Source organism: Ornithorhynchus anatinus, chromosome 2 (genome assembly GCF_004115215.2).
Source record: "Ornithorhynchus anatinus isolate Pmale09 chromosome 2, mOrnAna1.pri.v4, whole genome shotgun sequence".
In the NCBI taxonomy this organism is placed as follows: domain Eukaryota; kingdom Metazoa; phylum Chordata; class Mammalia; order Monotremata; family Ornithorhynchidae; genus Ornithorhynchus; species Ornithorhynchus anatinus.
In genome coordinates this window covers 20426035-20447552 of record NC_041729.1, presented here as the reverse complement: position 1 = coordinate 20447552, position 21518 = coordinate 20426035, and the positions used below count along the sequence as shown (strand labels likewise).

The 21518-nt window shown below is 41.8% G+C and overlaps 1 protein-coding gene across 5 annotated transcripts in view; it reads left to right on the top strand.

Annotated features, from left to right (window-relative positions):
• The window catches only part of HECTD4 (HECT domain E3 ubiquitin protein ligase 4), a 200482-nt gene that overhangs the window by 141928 nt on the left and 37036 nt on the right, over positions 1 to 21518 (top strand). For all 5 annotated transcript variants that reach the window (XM_029055452.1, XM_029055434.1, XM_029055443.1 and 2 more), the window contains exons 40-54: positions 953 to 1088; positions 2371 to 2553; positions 3065 to 3229; positions 3627 to 3796; positions 4459 to 4574; positions 7145 to 7248; positions 8808 to 8969; positions 9099 to 9247; positions 9774 to 9853; positions 10979 to 11142; positions 12609 to 12846; positions 13659 to 13795; positions 15152 to 15278; positions 18427 to 18564; positions 19329 to 19465. In XM_029055452.1, the coding sequence (XP_028911285.1) occupies positions 953 to 1088; positions 2371 to 2553; positions 3065 to 3229; positions 3627 to 3796; positions 4459 to 4574; positions 7145 to 7248; positions 8808 to 8969; positions 9099 to 9247; positions 9774 to 9853; positions 10979 to 11142; positions 12609 to 12846; positions 13659 to 13795; positions 15152 to 15278; positions 18427 to 18564; positions 19329 to 19465 (2206 nt within the window). The remainder of the gene's footprint in view (positions 1 to 952; positions 1089 to 2370; positions 2554 to 3064; positions 3230 to 3626; positions 3797 to 4458; positions 4575 to 7144; positions 7249 to 8807; positions 8970 to 9098; positions 9248 to 9773; positions 9854 to 10978; positions 11143 to 12608; positions 12847 to 13658; positions 13796 to 15151; positions 15279 to 18426; positions 18565 to 19328; positions 19466 to 21518) is intronic.

Sequence of the window (21518 nt, the reverse complement as noted above, 5' to 3'; positions counted from 1 at the left end):
CTCTCCCAAGCGCTTAGTAGAGTGCTCTGTACACAGTAAGCACTCAGTAAATACGATTGAGTGAATGAATAAATAAAAGAGAGAGCGTGATGAGAAATTTAGGTGGAGGTGAGCATTTGGGAGGAAAGATGAGAAGTTCAGTTTTGGTCATGTTGAATTTGAAGTGCCAGTGGGGCATCCAAGGAAAGATGTCCTGGAGGCAGGAGGAAATTTTTAATAATCATAATAATTGTGGTATTTGTTAAACCTCTACTATGTGCCAGGCACTATACTAAGCGCTGCAGTAGATACAAGCAAATCAGGTCAGACACAATCCCTGTCCAACACGGGACTCAAAGTCTCAATCTCCATTTTGCACAGAGAAGTGAAGTGACTTGCTCAAGGTTACAAAGCAGACATGTGGCAGAGCCGGGATTAGACCCCGTGACCTTCTGACTCCCAATCCCATTCTCTATCCAGTCTCCCATGATTATTACTATTATTTTAAATGGTCTTGTTTTAATTGCCCTACGAGATTACTCCTTTTCCCGTTTGAAATGAGAACTAAGGGCAAAGTACACCGGTATTCAACCCATAAGAGCATTCTCCAGATATCGGGAATAGGTATGAGAAGAATCAGTCTGGTATTTCATTCTTTGATTCAGTTGTATTTATTGAGCGCTTACTGTGTGTAAAGCACTGTGCCAGGCACTTGGAAAAGTACGACGACAGACACATTCCTGCCCACAACGAGCTCACAGTCTAGAGGGACTTGGGCAACACCTCTCCTGTGATAATCTATCTTGCTTTCCTTTGTTAGTGGAATTTGCTTTTCTTTATTTTCGTACCGATCGTCCGTGTTTACTAAGGTTTAAGGAATGTTCCACGTTGTGGTGTGACGGCACGGCAACCGTAGCTTCCGTACCGAAAACGTATGGACAGTCAATGATCTTACTGATTTCTCTGCATACAGGACAGACCCGGTCCGACCTTTCATCAGTGGTCACGTGGCAAACAGTATGGCAGCAGAAGTGATCGCTCTGCTGCACAGCTTACTGATGGCTCCCGAATCCAATGCAGCCCAGATATGGACGACAACTGCCGAAAAGGTAGGCACCAAGTTCCGCACCAAGTTCTTCCCTTCCAGATCTCCTACTGATTATTTAGGGATAAATTTGCCATTCCAAACACCACCTAATTAAGGAACCGGCAGATCCCCAAGGGAAACTTTTAAGTCGTACCTGTCCACGGAATGAACTCCGGCACTCTGGAATTTAAGTGTTCAGAAGGTGCTCAGTGCAAGGAGGAGTGGATTTTAGGTGTTCCTGTTTATTTAAGGGAACCATTGAGAAGCAGTATGGTCTATTGGAAAAAGTACGGGCCTGGGCGTCAGAGGACCTGGATTCTAATCTCGGTTCCACCCTGTACCTGCTGTGTGACCGTGGGCGTGTCACTTAACTTCTCTGGTCCTCAGTTAACTCCTCTGTAAAATGGGGATTAAGACCGGCAGCCCCACGAAGGACATGGACTGTGTCCAACCTGATTGGCTTGTATCTACCAAGCACTTAGTAATAATAATAATAATAATGATAATGTTGGTATTTGTTAAGCGCTTACTATGTGCAGAGCACTGTTCTAAGCGCTGGGGGAGATACAGGGTAATCAGGTTGTCCCACGTGAGGCTCACAGTCTACATCCCCATTTTATAGATGAAGTCACTGAGGCACAGAGAAGTGAAGTGACTTGCCCACAGTCCCACAGCTGACAAGTGGCAGAGCTGGGATACTGTGCCTGGCACATAGTGAGCGCTTAACAAACACCATTAAAAAAATAAAAAACAACATTATTTATAGGCAAGGCCAACCCACTAGCCTGAGCATATTGATGTAGGTGACTGTGATCCCTTACCGCGCACCCCATGTGGATCACTGGGAGTCAGAGATCGTGGATTCTCATCCCACCTCTGCCACTTGTCAGCTGTGTGACTTTGGGCAAGTTCACTTCACTTCTCTTTGCCTCAATGACCTCATCTGTAAAATGGGGATTATGACTGTGAGTCCCTCGAGGGACAACCTAATTACTTCTGCATTTAGAACAGTGCTTGGCACATAGTAAGCACTTAACAAATACCGTCATTATTATTATTATTCCATGAAGATAAAAATAGTCCAAATACATTCAGTGGTATTTATTGAGCACTTACTATGTGCAGACCACTGTGCAAATTGGCTTTAGTTTCCCTGCAGACTAGAGACAGTTCATTTTTGAATTTTTAGTAAAACAATTGGGTGTTATACAGGGAAAAAGCTCCCTGGAGTCTAACTTCCTTGTGTAAAATCTCAAAAAAAAAAAAAAATCCCCCGCTAGACTTGTCTGCTTTTGGATATTTAGGTTCTCTCTCAAGCACTGATGTACATTCCACAACTGGGAAAATACGCCGAGAGCATCTTGGAGAACGGAAGCAGCAGCGGAAGGAAACTTGCTAAACTACAGAGAATTGCCCGACAGGCAGTGGCTGCACTGTGTGCACTTGGCGGCTTTAAAGAGACAATCAAGATAGGGTCTGAAGTTCAGGTAATTTTTAGCCCATTTTCGTCCCTAAAGTAATCTTTTTAGAAACATGCGGACCCGCAGGGTCAGTGTCCTAAACCAGAATCTGGCAATGAAAGGACAAAGCATAGGCGTTGGAACCGGAGGCGATGAGGATACCGTGCCCTCCTGGCCCCAGCTCTGCCACTGATCTCTTCTCTGTAGAATGAATCCTGTCTAATGGATGATGGGTGTTCATGCCTCTCAATTGACGTTCAAAGGGTTTTTAAATTTTTCTCTTAAAAAAAGTAGGCATTTGCATGGGCCAGAGTTAGCGGACTGGAAATAATCGGGCTTTATTTGACCCGGCGACCGCTTTGCTATCCAAGTGGTTACACGGTCGATTAAGACGGATCCGGCCACAGTTGCAGTGCCGTACCTGGTCCGCTCTGGATGGAGGTATCCCCAGAAGTGCATGAAATTTTCCTTCCATTTACCACAAAGGTCAGGTGGGCCTAGAGGATTTTCTTCTGACGCTAAACAATGTCTTTTGTAGGTTTTAGGAAGAGGAATATCAGGAAGCATTGGAATTGTGGCATCAATTAATGAACAGGAAGGTATAGCCACTGTCAAATTTCCACCTATAGACTGTAGGAAGACCTCGCAAGCATCAGACACACTGACCATTCCATTATCTAGACTCTGTGTTCCTAGGTCCGAGGTAAGACCATTTTTAAATCCATCATTTATTGTCACTTTAAATGGTAATCGTATGATAATAAAATATGTAAGCCAATGGAAATATGTATCTGTGATATGTAAAATTCATTAATATATTTTAAATGACTTGTGCATCTTGGATTGGAACATTTCCCAGCAATGTTTGAAAGCTTTCATCGAAATAACATAAAATTCATTTCTCTGTACTGAAGGATGTTCCATAGCATATTATGTTTTTATTGCTTCAATTTGGTTGGCGATTTTTTTCTGTGTATGGTGTTGTTTTTATGATGTGCAATGTAAGAATTAACTCTCCGAATAATAACACCCTCATTTCTTAGAAACTAACTACTTGAATTTAACTTTTTGCCGTGCCCCCCCACCACCACCACCATCAGGCATTGCCTCTTCATAAACTGTCCATTACTGAGAAGGTAGTACAGGCAGTCCAGTCCATGTTGCTTCCTCAGGAGGGAAGTCTCTCTATTCATACCTCACTTCCTGCAACAGGAGATGGCTCAACTCCAGTAATGGCAGTGGTTCGACTCCTTGCTGAAATCAGGACAAGGTGAGTGTCTCTCTGCTGTCGGAGCTGTCTCACGAGGCGTCCGTTCCAAACTTAGAATCAAGGTTAAACTGAGACGGAGTTGAGTTATGGGGATTAAGACTATGGGGCCCCGTGTGGGACGGGGATGGCGTCCGATTCTGTCCGCTCATATTCACCCCAGCGCTAAGTACGGTGCTTGGCGCATAGTAAGCGCTCAACAAATACCGTAATTATCTGTATTAGTAATACGATGTGCTGTGCCTTGTAAATGTGTTCCATACACTGCAAGCTGCCTTCAAAGTTCACTGCAACCAAGCCTTATTTAAACTCGAGTGCCCCGAGCACTTCTGCGGACATCACGGGGCTGTGTTGGCATTGAGTGTAGTTATTCCTCAATAAGTGGGTTAGTTTTGAGTGTGGTTCTTTCGGGTCTCCCTAGATTGGCTTTACCCTGTTTTTCCTGTTCCTCAACAAGCTGTGCTGTTTAACATCAGTAAATTCTGTGCGCATGCAGTCAGTGAGAATTTTATGGGTATCGCAACCAATCTAGTTGAGTAAATCATGAGGAGTGGGGAGTGGAATGCAAGTATAGATGTAGAAGCAGCAGTATTTGAAACTGTGTATAATGTAATAAAAGCCACAGCAAGAATTTTGAAACATTCGTTAATGTCTTTTAACAATAGAGCATGTCTGGTAATGGCCCAGCTTTTAGAAGACAGCTTGTTCTGTGAAGAATTCATACAGCAATGTCCAGCTGCTGTTGAAGTTCTTAATCTGGTTGCACAGGAATGCAGCCCAGGTTAGTGCTCAACATGATTCTCATTTTATTTGTGTTAATATAATCAGGATAGCCAAGCAAAGCATTAACTGTTTCCCTTCATGTGAGACAAGGTCTTTATTTCCTGAAAAACACAAATTCTAGGTATCCTCAGCATTAGTCTAGGTATTCTGTTGGTGCCCTTTAGTTGATTTAAGGGTAAAGTGGATAGGGTAAGACCAGCCCCAGAGCACTTATGTACATATCCATAATTTATTTATAGCAGTTTCTTCCCCTCTTAGACCATAAGCTCGTTGAGGGCAGGGAACATGCCTGCCAACGCTGTTATTTTTCCACTCTCCCAAGCACTTAGTATTCATTCATGCATTCATTCAATCATTTATTGAGTGCTTACTGTGTGCAGCAGAGCAATAAATACAACTGATTGATTGCCTTTATTTGACAACTAAAATAGAAACTAGCCGTTTGTCAATCAATAACATTTATTGAGCATCTACTGTACTGCAGAACCCAGTACTTGAGAGAATGCAACAGAACTAATAGACATAATCCCCACCGTCAAAGAATTTACAGTCTAGATGGGGACATAGACAATAAACATAGATAAGAGGAAATGAGTATTTAAGAGTGGATTATATATTATGCGTGTAAATGCTACAGGAGGTGGAGAGTATTTTTAATTAAGTGGTGCAGAAGCCCTGAAGTCAGTCATTCAGACAATCATATTTATTGAGTGCTTACTGTATACAGAGCACTGTACTAAGCACTTGGGAGAGTACAATCTGATAGACATATTCCCTGCCCACAATGAGCTGAAAGTGTAGAGGGGGAGAAGGGTATTAATATGAATGAATAAATTGCAAATATGAACGTAAGTGCTGTGGGGCTGGGAGGTAAGATGGATTAAGGAAGAATGTCAGGGTGACACAGAAAGGAGCTGAAGAAAAGGAAAAAAGGGCTTAGAGAAGGTCTCGTGGAGGAGATGTGCCTTCACTAAGGTTTTGAGTGGAAAATGGGGGATGCAAAATAGGGAGATTAGAAATTAATCAGGAATGGCCTGGTGAAGATGTGATTTCCAAAGGGCTTTGAAGATGGGGAGAGCTGTGGACTGTGTTGAATATGAAAGGAAAGGGAGCTCCATGCAGCTGGGAGAGTGTGAGCCAAAAGGCTGGGTGAGAAAGATGAAAGAGGCACAGTGAGTTGATTGGCTTGAGAATAAGGAAGATGACAAGATGGGGTCTAGTGGAAGAAGAACAGATAAGTAGGAGGCAGGGTGCTGATGCAGGTCAGGAGTTTCTGCTTGTTACAGAGAGGAATGAGCAACTCTTTGAAGTTTTTGAGGAGTCAGAAGTCTTTTGCAGAACAACATTTTAGAAAAATGATCCAGGCAGTAGAGTGAAGTATGGAGTGGGGAGAGATGGGAAGCAGGGAGATCAGCGAGGAGGCTGAGGCACACTCAAGCCGAAATATGACGAGTGTCTGGGCCAAAGTACCGGCCATTTGGATGGAGAGAAAGTGGCATATCCTAGAGATGTCGTGGGGATAAAACCAACAGCATTTGGTGACAGACCGAATGTGGATTTGAAAGACAGGAAGGAGTTGAGGATACTGGCAAGATTGAGAGCTTCAGAGAAGAGGAGGATTTCAGTTTTGGACATGAGCTAGAGGTGCTGCCGGGGTATCAAAGTAGAGCTGTCCTGGAGAAAGATAATGTGAGAAGGTAGAGAAGGGGAGACTCATCAGGAGTAGTGAGTAAAATTTGGAAATCATCAGCCTAGAAATGGTAGTTGAAGCCAAGGAAGTGACTGAGTTCCCTAAGGGAATGAGTATAAGGTGACAAGAAGGGAACCCAGTACAGATCTTTGCAGGACACCCAGCATAAATTTGGCCCTAATAGAGTTATAGAGGATTTTTTTTATGGTCTACGATCAGATTATCATGTCCGTAACACACTAGCCTAGGGTCTTTCACAAATTGAGGAAGGACTAGAAATCTTTTTAAGTCCTTTCTTTTTTTTTCCTCTACTTGTGCTGGAGTTTATATTAATATTTATTGAAACCATCTATCCCCACCTCCAATTAGTTTCCTTTGAATCAGTGTTTATCATAACATGATTTTTTCCTTATCCTACGTTCTTCATTCATTCATTCATTCAATAGTATTTATTGAGCGCTTACTATGTGCAGAGCACTGTACTAAGCGCTTGGAATGTACAAATCAGTAACAGATACAGTCCCTGCCCTCTGACGGGCTTACAGTCTAATCGGGGGAGACAGACAGTACACAGTCACCATATCATAGCATAAATAACTGTAGCCGGCTGTTGAAAAGAGTGCCGATAGTATCAGAAACCTGAGAAATTTGTAAATCAGTGTTTGTATCCTCACTTTCCCTGACCATTCCCAGCCCATGCTTACCCAATCATGGTTAGGCAGGGATCTCATTGTATGTGTTTGATTTGTTGGGGATTCTTTGGCTTTTGTCGTGGTTTAAAAACATTTACTGGCTCCTTGTAGAAGTCGGGGCCTCTTAGAGGTTTGAGTTGGGATCTGAGGTGGTGGATTTCATTGATTTGATTTGTACCGTTCTAGGGGAGCGGCACATGGTTGTAGAAGTACAGTGTGAAAGGTTGAGGATGCTGTACCGAGACTGTGCTCGACCCCCTCCCCCACCACTCCAAGCCGACCGGAGACAGGTAAGTGATTCATGTGCCCTCGGAGAAGCAAAATCAGGCATCTCCTGAATCCTATCTTGTATCTTTTCTTTTGGCATGGTTTTATTGAAGTAGGTCCATGCTCAAAAAAGTGGATATTTCCAACAGATTAAAAAGGGAGACATTGGAGGTTAGTCCTTGTCACTCTGTAAAGACAAAGGTTGAGAAGGAACATGACAAAGTTTGCAGATTCATGAAAAAAGGGTAAATGGAGTATAAGGGAATTGTTATACACTTAATCCTACAACCCCCCAAACTAGGGAGAATATCTGTTGAAGTTGGAAGGAGATAGATTCAAAACAATGAAAGGAAAGTCCTTTTTCACCCACCCAGAAAGCACTCTTCCACTCTTCAAAGCCTTACTAAACTCCTCTGTCCTCCAAGAGGCCTTCCCTTACTAAGCTCTCACTTTTTCTATTCACCCTCCTTCCTGAATCCTTTGCACTTGGATCTGTGCACATAAAAAACATATTGATATTCATCCAACCTTGAGCCCGATAGCACTAATATGCAGATCAAATCATCGTGTTTATTGAGCACTTACTATGTGCAGAGCACTGTAATAAGTGCTTGGGTGAGTAAAAATAATAATAATGATATTTGTTGAAAGCTTACTATGTGCCAAGCACTGTTCTAAGCGTTAGGGTGGATGAAAGGTAATCAGGCTGGACACAGACCCTATCCCACATGAGGCTCACACTCTTTATCCCTATTTTACAGATGACGTAACTGAGGCACAGAGAAGTGAAGTGACTTGCCCGACATCACACAGGAGAAAGTGGCAAAGCCGAGATTAGAACCCATGACCTCTGATTCCCAAGCCCGGGCTCTTGCCATTAGGCCATGCTGCTTCCCATACAGAGAATGAGCAGACATCTTCCCTGCCCATAATGAGCGTACAGTCTAGAAGGGGAGGCGGACATTAATCCAGCTGTAGTTTATTTTAATGCCTGTCTTCCCCTTCTATTCTATAAGCTCCTTGTGGGTGGGAATCCTGTCTATTTAATCTGTAGCACTGTACTCTTCCAAGCCCTTAGTACAGTACTCTGCACACAGTAAGATCTCAATAATACCATTGATCGATCAAAGTATATGGAATTCATTGCCACCAAAAATTTTGCCGGAAGAAAATATTATTAGGCTGCAGAAGAATTGAGACACATTCTTGGGAAATTGTTCCATAAAGGATTATTTGAGTGGAAAGTTAAGAGATTACATTTTCTACAAAATTTAAAAGGGAGGGTGTAAAACAAAAAGTTTCTAATATTTGAGCCATGAGAAGGGATGTTAAAGTCATTTCGGCCACCACACTGTTACTCCAAATGTCATGTAATGGCCCCGTGGCAGCAGAAATGCCCTTGTTTAATAGTCGCAGTGGTATATATTGAGCACCTGCTGAAGGTGATGCAGTATGCCAAGTCCTTGGAAAATACAACAGAAGCACAAGACATTTTCCCTGCCCACAGGAGTCTTGCAATTGACCATTTGAATGGATTTAGGAGGCGGTCTCATGGAAAGAGGTTTTCTGTTCCCTCCCGCAGCCCAAGGAGATCACTTGGAGCCCGTCTCGGGTATTCCCCCCCGTGCGAGCCTGCATGTTTTCGTCACACCTGACTGCAGTGACTTTTCTAGCTGACCCCAGTGCAGGAGGGGGACTGCCTCGGGGTACATTTATCTATGCCACCTCACCACTTCCCATCCAGGTAAGGCACCGAGAGAAACACCCTCTTCCCCCCGACCCCCCCACCTTCCGCTTACTGAAAAATCTGACAAAGTAAATGGAAGGATAACGCAATCGAACCTCATCATCAGTGCTGTCTAACTTTCCCCAGGCCCCATCGTTCTACTGGGAGATCGAAACTGTTTCCTATGGAGATTCGGATGATGACACTGGCCCAATTGTATCGTTTGGCTTTGCTACCGATGCAGAGAAAAGAGATGGAGCTTGGACAAACCCCGTCGGCACTTGTCTCTTCCACAAGTAAGTGGTGACTTCAGGCTGTCCCTGAAAGTAACACAGTAGTGTCTAACAGTAAAATTGAAGGAATCGAAACGTTTGTCTTGGTGGGGGTACTTCCGGGGGAGGAAGAATCTTGATATTTTATCTATTATTATTATATTAAGTGCTTCCTATGTGTCAAGCACACATAACGGCCGGTGATTTCCCTAAGCGCTGAGGGAGATGCAAGTTAAGTCGGAAAGAGCCCCTGTCCCACATGGAGCTCACAGTCTTAAGTAGAAAGGAGAAGAGGCGGTGATTCCCCATTTTCACTTGAGGAAACTGAGGCACAGAAAACTTAAGTGACGTGCCCAAGGTCACACAGCAGGCAGCTGCCAGAGCCAGGATTGCAACCCAGTTCTTCTGACTCCCTGACCTGAGCTCTTTCCATTAAGCCACACTGCTCCTGGATACAGGCTTTGAGATAAAAACATCTTTACTTCTTGCCTGAATTATAGTTATATATTTAACTTTGCTTGTTTGCATGTATTTTTTGTTCTATTCCTAGTAATGGCCGAGCCGTGCACTACAATGGCTCCAGTTTACTACAGTGGAAGAGTGTCCGGTTAGATGTGACTCTTTCACCAGGTAAGGGCAGCTTATTTTCCCATCTCCTTTCTGTAATTCTCTGGCCCTCATCTAAATTATTTTAAATGTAATATTCAGAACGGAGCATTTTTCTTTTTGTGAAAAAGTAGGTGGAAAACATCCCTCGAGAAAACTCTCTAGCTCATTCCAAGTAACCCTGTTAGTTTAACAGTTACCTCAGGGAGCCAAGAGTTGGTAATTGATGGGTTCCATTTTGCTTACGTTGTCGGATTCCCTGAGCAAAGCAAGAGGTTTGTTTCTTGCTGCTGTGATGGCAGTTCATCAGGCATTCATTCGTGTGGGGGAGTGTAGTTTTCAAAAAAGAACACTTAGAAAAACAAGTTCCACACATGTAGAAAGTGTGAATTAAGAACTACCCTATGTCTTCTAAAAAGTTAAGTGAGTCATTTTCGTAGCTCAACTCATTAGGCATTTTAGTTTTTTAAAAAATTGCAAAAAAAAAAAAAAAAGCAGCTACGGTGACTTTGGGAGAAAGTTTCTATTTAGAGATTAAATGGTGCCACAGACTCATACCAACAGGTAGCAACCTTCAGTTGCTTTGTTCTCAAAAAGTTATGAATAACCTAGGAGGCATGAGGTTGTTTTGGCATATGCAGTGGCACGTAACTAGGAGAGTGAGGACGAAATTTGGTCAAGGAAGTTTAAGGCTGAATTGTGAGCATTTTCTAACATTTATGTCCATTAAATGACAAAGTTCATTAACCAGAGAATGTGACAGAGGTCCAGTTAAGCTTGTGGTGAGCAGGGAATGTGTCTTCTTCCCCATGCGCTTAGTAGAGTGCTCTGTATACAGTAAGCGTTCAGTAAATACTGTTGAATGAATTTTTGGATCCATACGATTAAGCTAATTATTTTTACATTGAAAGTAACAGAATATTCAAGCTGGAAATAATTTGGAGAGTTTAGTCCATCGTTTTGTTCTTTTCTACTCAGGCAGATGAATTAGATCCTATTTTCTTAGCAGAGTTCTCCCTCATTAGACAACTGTCACTGTCAGGAAGGTCTCTTTATATGTCTATAGGTCTATATTTGCAATTTATTCATCAGGTTAAGAAACGGCCACCTAAAAACTTGTCGTGGTTTCTTCTGTGGCATTTTGTGCAGGTGATGTGGCGGGAATCGGCTGGGAAAGAACTGAGGGGACCCCCCCTCCTCCGGGGCAGCCAGCAAAAGGCCGTGTATATTTCACCTACTGCGGACAGCGCCTTGGACCGTACCTGGAGGACGTCTCTGGTGGGATGTGGCCCGTGGTCCACATTCAGAAGAAGGCAGGTCCTTTGGTTCCTTTTCATCTTGTCATAATTATGAAATGTATGTAGCGCAGAAAACCTGGTGCAGATGACGTACATTACTAGAATGAAACTGTTGTTTCACTAGTGATTAAATGTGTTCCTTGTATTTTCATTCATTTTATGGTACCACCAGGACTACAGTAAGTTCTTTTCTAATGGGAGTGTTACATTCTTGACAAACTGCACCTTAAGAAAAGCTCGCTTAGGGTTATACAAGTCTTCATTAATGCCACACTCATAAGCATGACGTTTTTTAACATCATATTGTGTTCTCATCAACTAGAGTATGCACTCAGTACAGTGTCTGACCCAGGGTAAGCGCTCAACAAATACCACTTAAAATAAGAACAATCCCTAGGTCACCAACAGAGTTCTACTGAAGTGTGTTTGTTTTGGGAAAACTGATGGCCCTTTGTTTTAAAATGGAAGGAATTAAGTCCTGCAGCATTCCAAGACTTGTGGATGATTTTGTGTCACATAGTTGTTTTTTCAGTGTAACTCCCAGGATTATGTGCGATCTAATCCAGAGCAGATTCAGATAAAGGCTTCCAGGCATGTGTCAGTAGTAGGGTTAGTTTTGTGCCAGGAAAGGCTTCCAGTTTTTACCTAGTTCTCTTGAAAATCTCCTTGGAGTATGAACAGCTAGCCAGCCAGGTAGGCAGGCAGCCAACTAGGAAAGAAATCCAGCCACCAGCGAGTCAGTCAGACAGTCAAAGTCAGACCGATACTGTAATATGGTTGTAGTTGTTTTAATTTACTATTTTAGCAGTTATTTAGAAAATGTTTCTGAGGAATTTCATCAGGAATGAAACCCCTACTTATGTTATTGGGCCTGTGGCAAATTAAAACTTGCTGTAAATTGTTTCAGTTTCACGTCACTTTCCCTTATATATTGAAGTATGCCTATATAGAATTTCTCTCACTATCCCCCACAGCCTTTAGATAAATAATGGTTTAAGTCACTATTGCGTAACAGCACTTATGTCAATAGATCATATTCATTTGGCGCTTATATTTGACTATTAAATATCCAAGCTAGTGCAGAGGAGAATTGATATGGATTATACAGAAAATCTAATAAAATCAAAATGGGCAGGATGCTTGGGAGGCAGCTTGAGCAGAAAGGAGAGGCAGACCCAGGGCCAAAAGAGGGAGGAAGGGCTCGTCAGTGAAGTCTGTAGAAAGTTTTACTACTGTGGTCTGAGGATGCCGAGGCATAGGCAAGGTTGGAGAGAAGGTAGGATCACAGCTGATGAAATATTCAGGAGCTGACTGTGCATAATAGTAGAACTTTTAAGCACCAAAAAACGTAATTACAGAGAGCACTTTTTGTCTCTCTTGTTGTCCCATGCTGCACATTATTGTTTTTCAGAATTTCGCAGTGAGTTTAGCCAGACGGGTTACAATAGTGTGAGAGTTCTTCTTCTGGAATTCCTTTTCAGAACACTAAAATCCGGGCAAATTTTGGGTCTCGCCAATTCGCCTATGCTGAAGGTCAGGCCCACCGGAATGCCGCTGACTTGTGCATTGACCTTGCTGAAGAAATAAGTGCTAATTTTGAAGCACTGCCCTTTGCCATGGCTTCTGACAGCGATAATGATGCCGGTACCAGCATAGCATCCGATCCAGGAACGCATGGGCCTCCCTGTCGCATCGCTGCCGTGGCCACAGCTCAACAACGTAAGTGACCGCCAACGGGTCAGTGGCTGGCCGGAAAGTTGGCTGCGTCTTTTTTGTTGATTTTCATTCACATTGCAGTGACTCTTTAAAAAAAAAAGTCAAGTTTTATCATTTTAAACTGAATAATTATCCAAGTTATTCTTTGTTAAATGAACTGAACTAATGAAATGTTCTGGAGTATAGAGAATTATTAGAGATGATATTTTTAACAGACCATTTTCCTTGAGTATCTAAAAGAACCCAAAACCATTGCCATCGAGTAAAGGAAGAGAATCTCGGCGTGGCCTACCGGAGAGAACGTGAGACTAGAAATCAGGAGACCTGGGTTCTAGTCCCAGCTCTGCCGCTAACAGTGCCTGGCACATAGTAAGCGCTTCACAAATACCATAATCAACTTACTGGGTGACCTTAGGCTAAGCCACCTGACCTCTGTATACCCATTATCCTCATCTGTAAAATGGGGGTAAAATGCCTGTTCACCCTCCCTAGTTCAAGGTGAACCCCATGTGGGACGAGAGTCGTGTTTGAGACAGTAAGCCCGTTGTTGGGTAAAGATGGTCTCTATTTGTTGCCGAATTGTACTTTCCAAGCGCCTAGTATAGTGCTCTGCACACAGTAAGCACTCAGTAAATACGAATGAATGAATGAATGAATGAATGAATGAATGAATGAATGAATGAATGAATGTGGCCAGTGTGTAGCTCAGAGCTTTGGCTCATAGTAAGCACTTTAATTATGTGAAGGCTCCCGAGTGAATGGTTACACTGCCTCCCCTTGTGGAGAACTCACGCTCTCTTCGTGACTCATTACAGAATATGACAGTGACACTTCTTGTCACTATAAAGTGGAGCTCAGCTATGAGAATTTCATTACATCTGGGCCAGACCCCCACCCACCACCCATCGCAGATGATGAAAGCGATGACGACGACGACGACGACATTCCTCAGGTAAGGGAAACCGTGAGGAATGAGGTAACCCTCAACCTTACAGAAGATATTAAATCTGGGAAAATCAGAAGCACGTGAAGCGGTCTTTTGATTTAACTCTAAGAAATGTAAAGTGGCAGGTCAGTCTCTACAAACAGTGATTTCCTCAGATCTGGAGGTGTGATCATTTCAACAGGACGATATGACTTTGAACACCGTTACTTGCTCATTAAGAGTCTGGGAAGCAACAGAGAGTAAAGTCTGCCTTGCAAATATTGGCGTGAAGGATTTTTTTTCCCCAAATAGATTGGGAGATTGGGAGGCAACCTGGCCTTGTGGGACTGAGAGTCAGGAGACATAGGTTCTATTTCCAACTCTGTCACAGGCCGACTGTGTGACCCTGGACAAGTTACTTAATTTCTCTCTGGGCCAAGTTACTTAACTTCTTCTTAGACTGTGAGCCCCATGTAGGATAGCGACTGTGTCAAGCTTAACTTGTACCTATCCCAGCTCTTAGAATGGCATTTGACACATAGTAAGTGTTTAACAAATACAATAAATAAATAAATAATTGGTGCCTCAGTTCCCTCATCTGTAAATGGGGATTAGATACCTACTCTTTGAACCTCAGATTGTGATCCCACCTTGGGACAGAAACTGTGTCTGATCTCATAACCTCGAACATACCTCAGACTTAGTACATGATCAGTACTTAATGTATCAATTAGAGGGTTACAAAAATTACTCATTTTAGCAGAGAAACAGCAAAATCTTGCTAATATAAAATTTTATTCAAATAATAATACTAATGATATTTATTAAGAGCTACTGAAGATACAAGGTAATCAGGCTGTCCTACCGGGGGCTCACAGTTTTAATCCCCATTTTACCAATGAGGTAACTGAGGCAAAGAGAAGTTGAGCAGCTTGCCCAAGGTCACGCAGCAGGCAAGTGGTAGAGCTGGGATTAGAACTCATGTCCTCTGACTCCCAAGCCCGTGCTCTTTTCACTAAGCCACACTGCTCAAACCTTCAGAGAAGGAAACAGAAGTGAATCCAACGTCTCCCACCCCATTATCGATCAATTATTCAGTGGTATTTATTGAGCGCTTACTTGTGCAGAGCACTGTACCAAGGACTTGGGAAAGTACAATGCACCAGAGTTGGTAGACACAGCCCCTGCCCACAGGGAGCTACACTCTAGCTGGGGAATGTGTTGTGTGCTGCTGGCCAGCGCCTTTTATACCTAGAACCAATGTATTTCAGGGAGAAGTAAGTTCATGGAAGTCAAAGTCAAGGCATCATTTGGGTCTGAAAAATGCTGCCTCCACCTAAAACAGTAATTATGCCCCACATTGTGTTTGCCTTTTCTTTTCAGGAGGACCACTATGCTCTGCTGGTGAAAGCCTGGGAGACCAAAGTTTTCCCAACTATTAGAAGGCGTTTCCGTAATGAAGCTGAGCGGAAGTCAGGCCTGGACCAGATTAAGGGCGCTTTGCAATTAGGTCTGCTGACCTCTGCAATTTTGGGGGGCTTGTGTGTGTGTCTGTTTTGGGGGAGGGAGTGGGAGCGTGTTTTGGAGCCCTTTTTTTTTTTTCAAAAGAACGATGGTATTATGCCACATAAAATTCTGCCCAGAGAAATAGACTTAAAATGAGGATCCATAAATACTTGTCTCGGTCTTTATTTCTCTGAATTACTGCTGCTATCTGTACTTTCAGTGCTCTGTTTTTATTTGCTGTTAACCGAAAAGAAATTACGTAGGCACAAGTGGCTGGTGGAATGATGTAAATGGTGTATATATGGTTATATATGATCTTTGTCTGAGTGATCTCAGAAGACCTAAGAAAGCGTTTTAATAATTTAGACTTTGATCTAAGTAGTGTATAGTGAGAGACAAAGTGTTTGTGCCCCCTCTACTGATAATCGCAACCGGTGATGTTTTCTCTAATTTTAGTCTAATTTAGTTGGCGTCACAGATTTTCTCTAATTTAGTCTTTAATCTTGAAGAGGGATTCCATTGTTGGAGTATGTCTTCTTTAGAAAAAGAGAGAAACCCACTTAATAAGAGACGTACGTAGTTTTATGGAACCAGTATGGCATCAGTCTTAAACAGTGATATAATCACAACCATTCCAGAAACAAATGGAAAATTATGAATTTATTTTTCCCCTGTGATAGGAATATTATATTTTATCTCTTTATATTTACAAAGTACAACCCAGTGAAAGTAAAAAAAAAAAAAGCTCCTGGAAAGATTTTCATTTCCACTTAGCACATATTCTATTAATTCAAACTATGGTTTCTTAGTTGACAGATTAACTGGGATGGGATATGGGATATCTTGACAAATCAACTTTAAAGACCTGTTACCTCTGATTCTCTGGCTTACAGTGAAGAAATTGAGTTTATTTCTCATCCACTGTTCTAGCCCATGCTAGAAATGACTGAATGTGTGTATCATTAGTGGAACTGGAGGTATATCTTGAAACATTATGGTTTCACGCCATGAACCATAATCCCAAATGCCAGTTGATGCATTCCCCGAAGAACATGATTGCAAAGTGGATTTCGGTTGTGGGTTTTTGTTGGTTTTAAGAACTAGGTACTAATAAGGCGAAGAGACCAGGCCTAGCTCTTTTTTCTTTTTTCGCATTTTTAAAGCACTTGTTATTTGTCAAACCCTGTTATTAGTGATGGGGTAGGAACTCGTTAATTAGGTTGGACACAGTCCCTGTCCCACATGGGGCTCACAGTGTAAGTAGGACTCACAGTGTGTGAAATCATTATTCTAGCATAAACACGGAAGTAGAATTCTTGGTTTCCACAGTCAAGAAGTCTTCAGACCAACCTAACTATTGAAATTCAGAAAATGGGAAGCATCTCATACCCAGGGTGTGAAGAATATTATGACTCTGCCCCTCCCACTCCCTTCTGCATCACTGTGACTCACTCCCTTTATTCATCCCCCCTCCCAGCCCTACAGCATTTATGTATATATCTTATATTAATGCTTAGTAAAGTGCTTTGCACACAGTAAGCACTCAATAAATATGAATGAATGAATGAATGAATGAATTAGTTTTTCAGAACGTGGCTGGAGAGTCTTTATTGCCAACTTTGAAAAGTTTTCATAGTTTGTTACTACATTTGATCCTTAAATAGTCTACTGCCATTCTCACAGCTTCTTTTGAATTTCCTAGAAAGAGGTTTTTATTTTTACAACTTTTCTGAGTCGACCTGATGACCCTCAACCAATTCATTCATTCAGTCATATTTATTGAGCGCTAACTGTGTGCAAAGCACTGTACTGAGCGCTTGGGGAAGTACTGCATCCTGAAGCTTTCCCACCAACTCCAGTCTTGCCCTTTTAGGTGAAGGAGGAAGGACAACTGAAGGAAAAGAGGGGTAATCGATTAGTCTTATTGATTACTTACTGTGTGCAGAACACTGTACTAAGCCCTTGGGAGAGTACAATAAACAGAATTAATAGACACATTCCCTGCCCACAACGATCTTACAGTCTAGACGGGGGAAAAGACATTAATATAAGTAAATTGACTATGGAAAATGTACATAAGTGTTGCGGGGCTGAGGGTGGGGTGAATAAAGGATTTGAATCCAAGTGCAAGTAAATAAGTAGATAGATAGATTTTTAGACAGCCATAGCCTCCTATAATCCATCTTTCACCAAACAGGACCTAGAGCTATTTTCCTAGCCCATAGGATTACTGATTTGAATTTATTGGTGCTCCGTGTATGTAATAACCTCTACATAAATTCACCATTTTTTAACTGTCCTGATAATATTGTTGTTGCCCACTAAAGGACTTTCTGTTGGCTTCACAGGTTTATTAAAGAGGGTATTACAGCTCTCAGAAATGAGATAAGTAATGTGAAAGCATTTTGGAAAATAAATATGCTTCTATAATCTTCATGGGCATTATCTCTTCGTCTCTCTGCAGAACAGAAAATGGATAATCCTAACAATTTACCTAATAACAAATTCTCTTAGTGTACATGCACAGTGTTTTTTGCTTACAGTATGATTTTTTATTATTCATGTGGAAAATGTCACCAAGATATTTTCCTGAGTTTTTAAAAACTCAGTTGCTTAAGAAGGAGGCCGAATCCTAGGCTACGAATTTCCTTTTTGTTTCCGTGGCACTTCTTCCCATAAGCATCCTTCTGTAATTATGGTTTCCTTTGGAATGGTGCTTTGAAAATTGCTATCCTTGATAATTACAATATGGACAGTAAATGAACAGAGTGGTAAATGAGTGAGGAGAAGGGCTTTATTTAAAAGCAAATATTGCAGCGACTCATATCTCTTTAAATCATACAGTTTAACACAAAAGCAAATATAGAAAATGTCTTGCCATCTTCCATATTGCTACTCTGCTTTTTATGAACGTTTGATGGTCACTCATTTAGTTAAGCAATGAGGCCTGTTGGTTTGTTTATAAATTACCACTGGGGAGCAAGACGAAAGAATTATATCGAAGGATCAGAGAATCAGAGGGGGGTACCTTGAGTTCTCTCCTCTTTTCAAGGTAATAAATCCACGGTGTAGTTGAAAGGAGAAGAATCTAATTGAGTAGGTGGAGGGAGATTAAGATGGAAAAATTTACCCAAAAGCAATTTGTTTTCCAGGCATGGTGGATATAGCCCGACAGACTGTTGAATTCCTCTATGAGGAAAACGGTGGCATCCCAAGAGACCTTTACCTTCCTACCATTGAAGACATCAAAGACGAAGCAAATAAATTCACAATCGATAAAGTTCGAAAAGGTTTTTATTTTATTTTTACTCCACCCATCAACCAGGAGTTTCTCAACCCAGGGCATGAGAAAAAGGAATCATTGGTTCCTAGCAAGAGAATACTCTTTTACCCTGGGTTGAGTTGCTCATAGTTACAGGATTGAACGAGCCCATTCCCTAACTCGGTAGACACGTCTATCCCCGGAGGTTAAAGGAGTTAAATATTTTTGTTGGATGGCGGTATCTATTCATGTACTTGAGGGCAGTAGTTTGATGATGAAGGCTCTGAGCAAATTTTGTTTAACAAATGGAATATTTCACGTTGTTGGTATGGAATTGAACTCTGTTCTCCTACAAAACGATTAGTGTGAAACTGACGTATCTAAAAGGATCTTTGGAACCGTATGCCTCTCCAGTCAGTTGATTACACTCCTGGAGCCTGATTCTTCTCGAGCTTAAGGTATTCCTGGTTGCCCACTAGGCATCTAGAGAGGCTTCTTTAAGCCACCAAAATATCAGAGTATTTCATTTCAAAGATACCTAATTTACTACGGGGGAATGGATTCGGCCTGAGGAAAATGTTGTTCGCTAATTTAAATTTGCATAAGTGCCTGAGGTTTTTAGCAAGTTAAACGGGTTCGATCTCTGGTGTTAGTTGAATAGATGACACATGTATGTTAAATAGCTAAAAATGCCGTCTGTCCCTTCCAAGAAGCAAATTTTCTAAACAGCATTCAAGATGATAAACCACGTGCTGAACGTGGTCGTGAGGAAAAGTCTCCCTCTGCCCATAGGTCTCACAGTCGTCACTCGAGCTCCAGACAGTAATAATGTGACCAGCAATGCCGTTGGAACCGCTCTTCCTAAATTTGCCATCCGGGGAATGCTGAAAACCTTCGGCCTCCATGGAGTCGTTTTAGATGTTGATTCAGTAAGTGAAACTTGTTTTAGAGATAAAGTATTTACCTGCCGCGGGGAACCCGAAGCCTTTATGATCATTCTTACCAGTATGCAGATGGGAAAAGAGACATCTTAATATGCCCGATGTTCAATTGGAATTCTCCCTCCTCTCTGTGTGCTCTTTACTGGAGTCTAAAATATCTCTTTGGTTTGTCATTTTATATATTTTCCACTCTTGTGGAAACCATATCACTGAAAGGTACTAGTTTAATTAGGTAGTCTATTTGGATTTGCTATTTATTCACAGAGGCTTTGACATACTAGTGGCAAACTTTAAATGCACTGGAATATTGAACTGTACTGTAGTAATTAAAATTTCTGCTTAGATGTAACCATCAATCAAGGGTATTGATTGAGAGCTTACTATGTGCAGAGCACTGGACTAAGCATTTAGGAGACTACACTGTAAGAGTTGGTAGGCATTTTCCTTGCCCACAAGGAACTTAGTCTGCTCTCAACTTCATAAAGAGATGATTGTTGGTTTAAAAAGTGAAACAGTCTCCTCTTCCCATCCAATGTTCAGAACTGGCCCAAGTATCTGATTTTAAGGAATAGTGAACTTACAGGACCTCCTGTGTCTAAAAATAATTAATAACCTTTTCCTTACTGCTTTAAAAAGAACATTTCATACTCCAATTCAGTCAAAAGTATTTATTTAATAATGTTGGTATTAAGCGCTTACTATGTGCAGAGCACTGTTCTAAGCCCTGGGGTAGATACAGGGTAATCAGGTTGTCTCACATGAGGCTCACAGTCTTAACCCCCATTTTACAAATAAGGTAACTGATGCCCAGAGAAGTGAAGGGACTTGCCCATAGTCACACAGCTGACAAGTGGCAGAGGCTGGATTCGAACCCATGACCTCTGACTCCCAAGCCCGGGCTCTTTCCACTGAGCTTCTCTATCTGATCTTATTTAAGATTCCGCTGTGAGCAAACAGCATTTGTACTGAGGAAGTTACAACGGAAGAAAAGAAAGGGGTCCTCTAGACTTGTAAGCTCGTTGTGGGCAGGGAATGTGTTTACCAACTATTAAATTGTGCTCTCCCAAGCGTCTGTTACAATGGTCTGCGCACACAGTAAGTGCTCAATAAATAGATAGATTTGGGCTCTGTCATTAAGGAGCTTGCTTCTACTCTGTATTGGGGCAAAACATTGGGCTGAGCCCAGACAAACTGTTTCTTAAATAGGGACACACCAGAAATGGCATTTTCTCTTGCTGCACTTGATCTGTCTGGTTCTCTTAATCAAGTTTTTTAACACCATTGTCCCTAATATGTGTTACTGATAGTTCCTTTCTGCGCAGCGAAAATCTTTAACAAATAGAAATTGCATGTAAAACAGTAATATTTGATGAGTTTTTTTCTGAAGCAGTGTGGGCCAGCCCTCGAGTTTTGGTGGGTTTTTTTGGTAAATGAGCAGGTTTCTTTACGAATCTGCTATAGTAGCAAAGAAAAACCTCAGAAACATTCATTGTCTTAAAAATATATTAAGCCACCAGATCTCACACACCAAAATCCCCATCGTTGGCCAACTCCCATTTCCCTTCTGACAATCCAGGCAAGCCTGAGTCCACCCTAATGGCAAAGCTGTGAGTGGGCATCCCACACCTGACCTTCCTAAATACACTTCCGTTGTCCTAACTTTTACCATTTTGTCTATTTGTTCTCTCCTCATTTTTCCCCCTTTTCCCCTGACTTCTCATTTTTCCTCATTTATTTTGCTTTTCGCCCAAACTTTTCATGCACTGTATATTCATCCTCACCCACCCAATCTCAGTATGACTCATTCTCCTGTTTTCTTTTTATTTTTGCATGCTGTCCTCATGGTATGCGTGATCCTGTTCTCCTTTTAATTCTGGTTTTTATTCCTCTGTTTTATGATTTTATTTTTTCTCTCCCATTTTACATATGGATGTGGTGTTGATGGGAATATGTGGGTATGAGTGTGAGTTTCTAAATACATCTTGGGGAAGTTTCGGTTGGTGTGAGCTAGGTAGTAAAGGAGAAAGGAATGTTCCCTTAG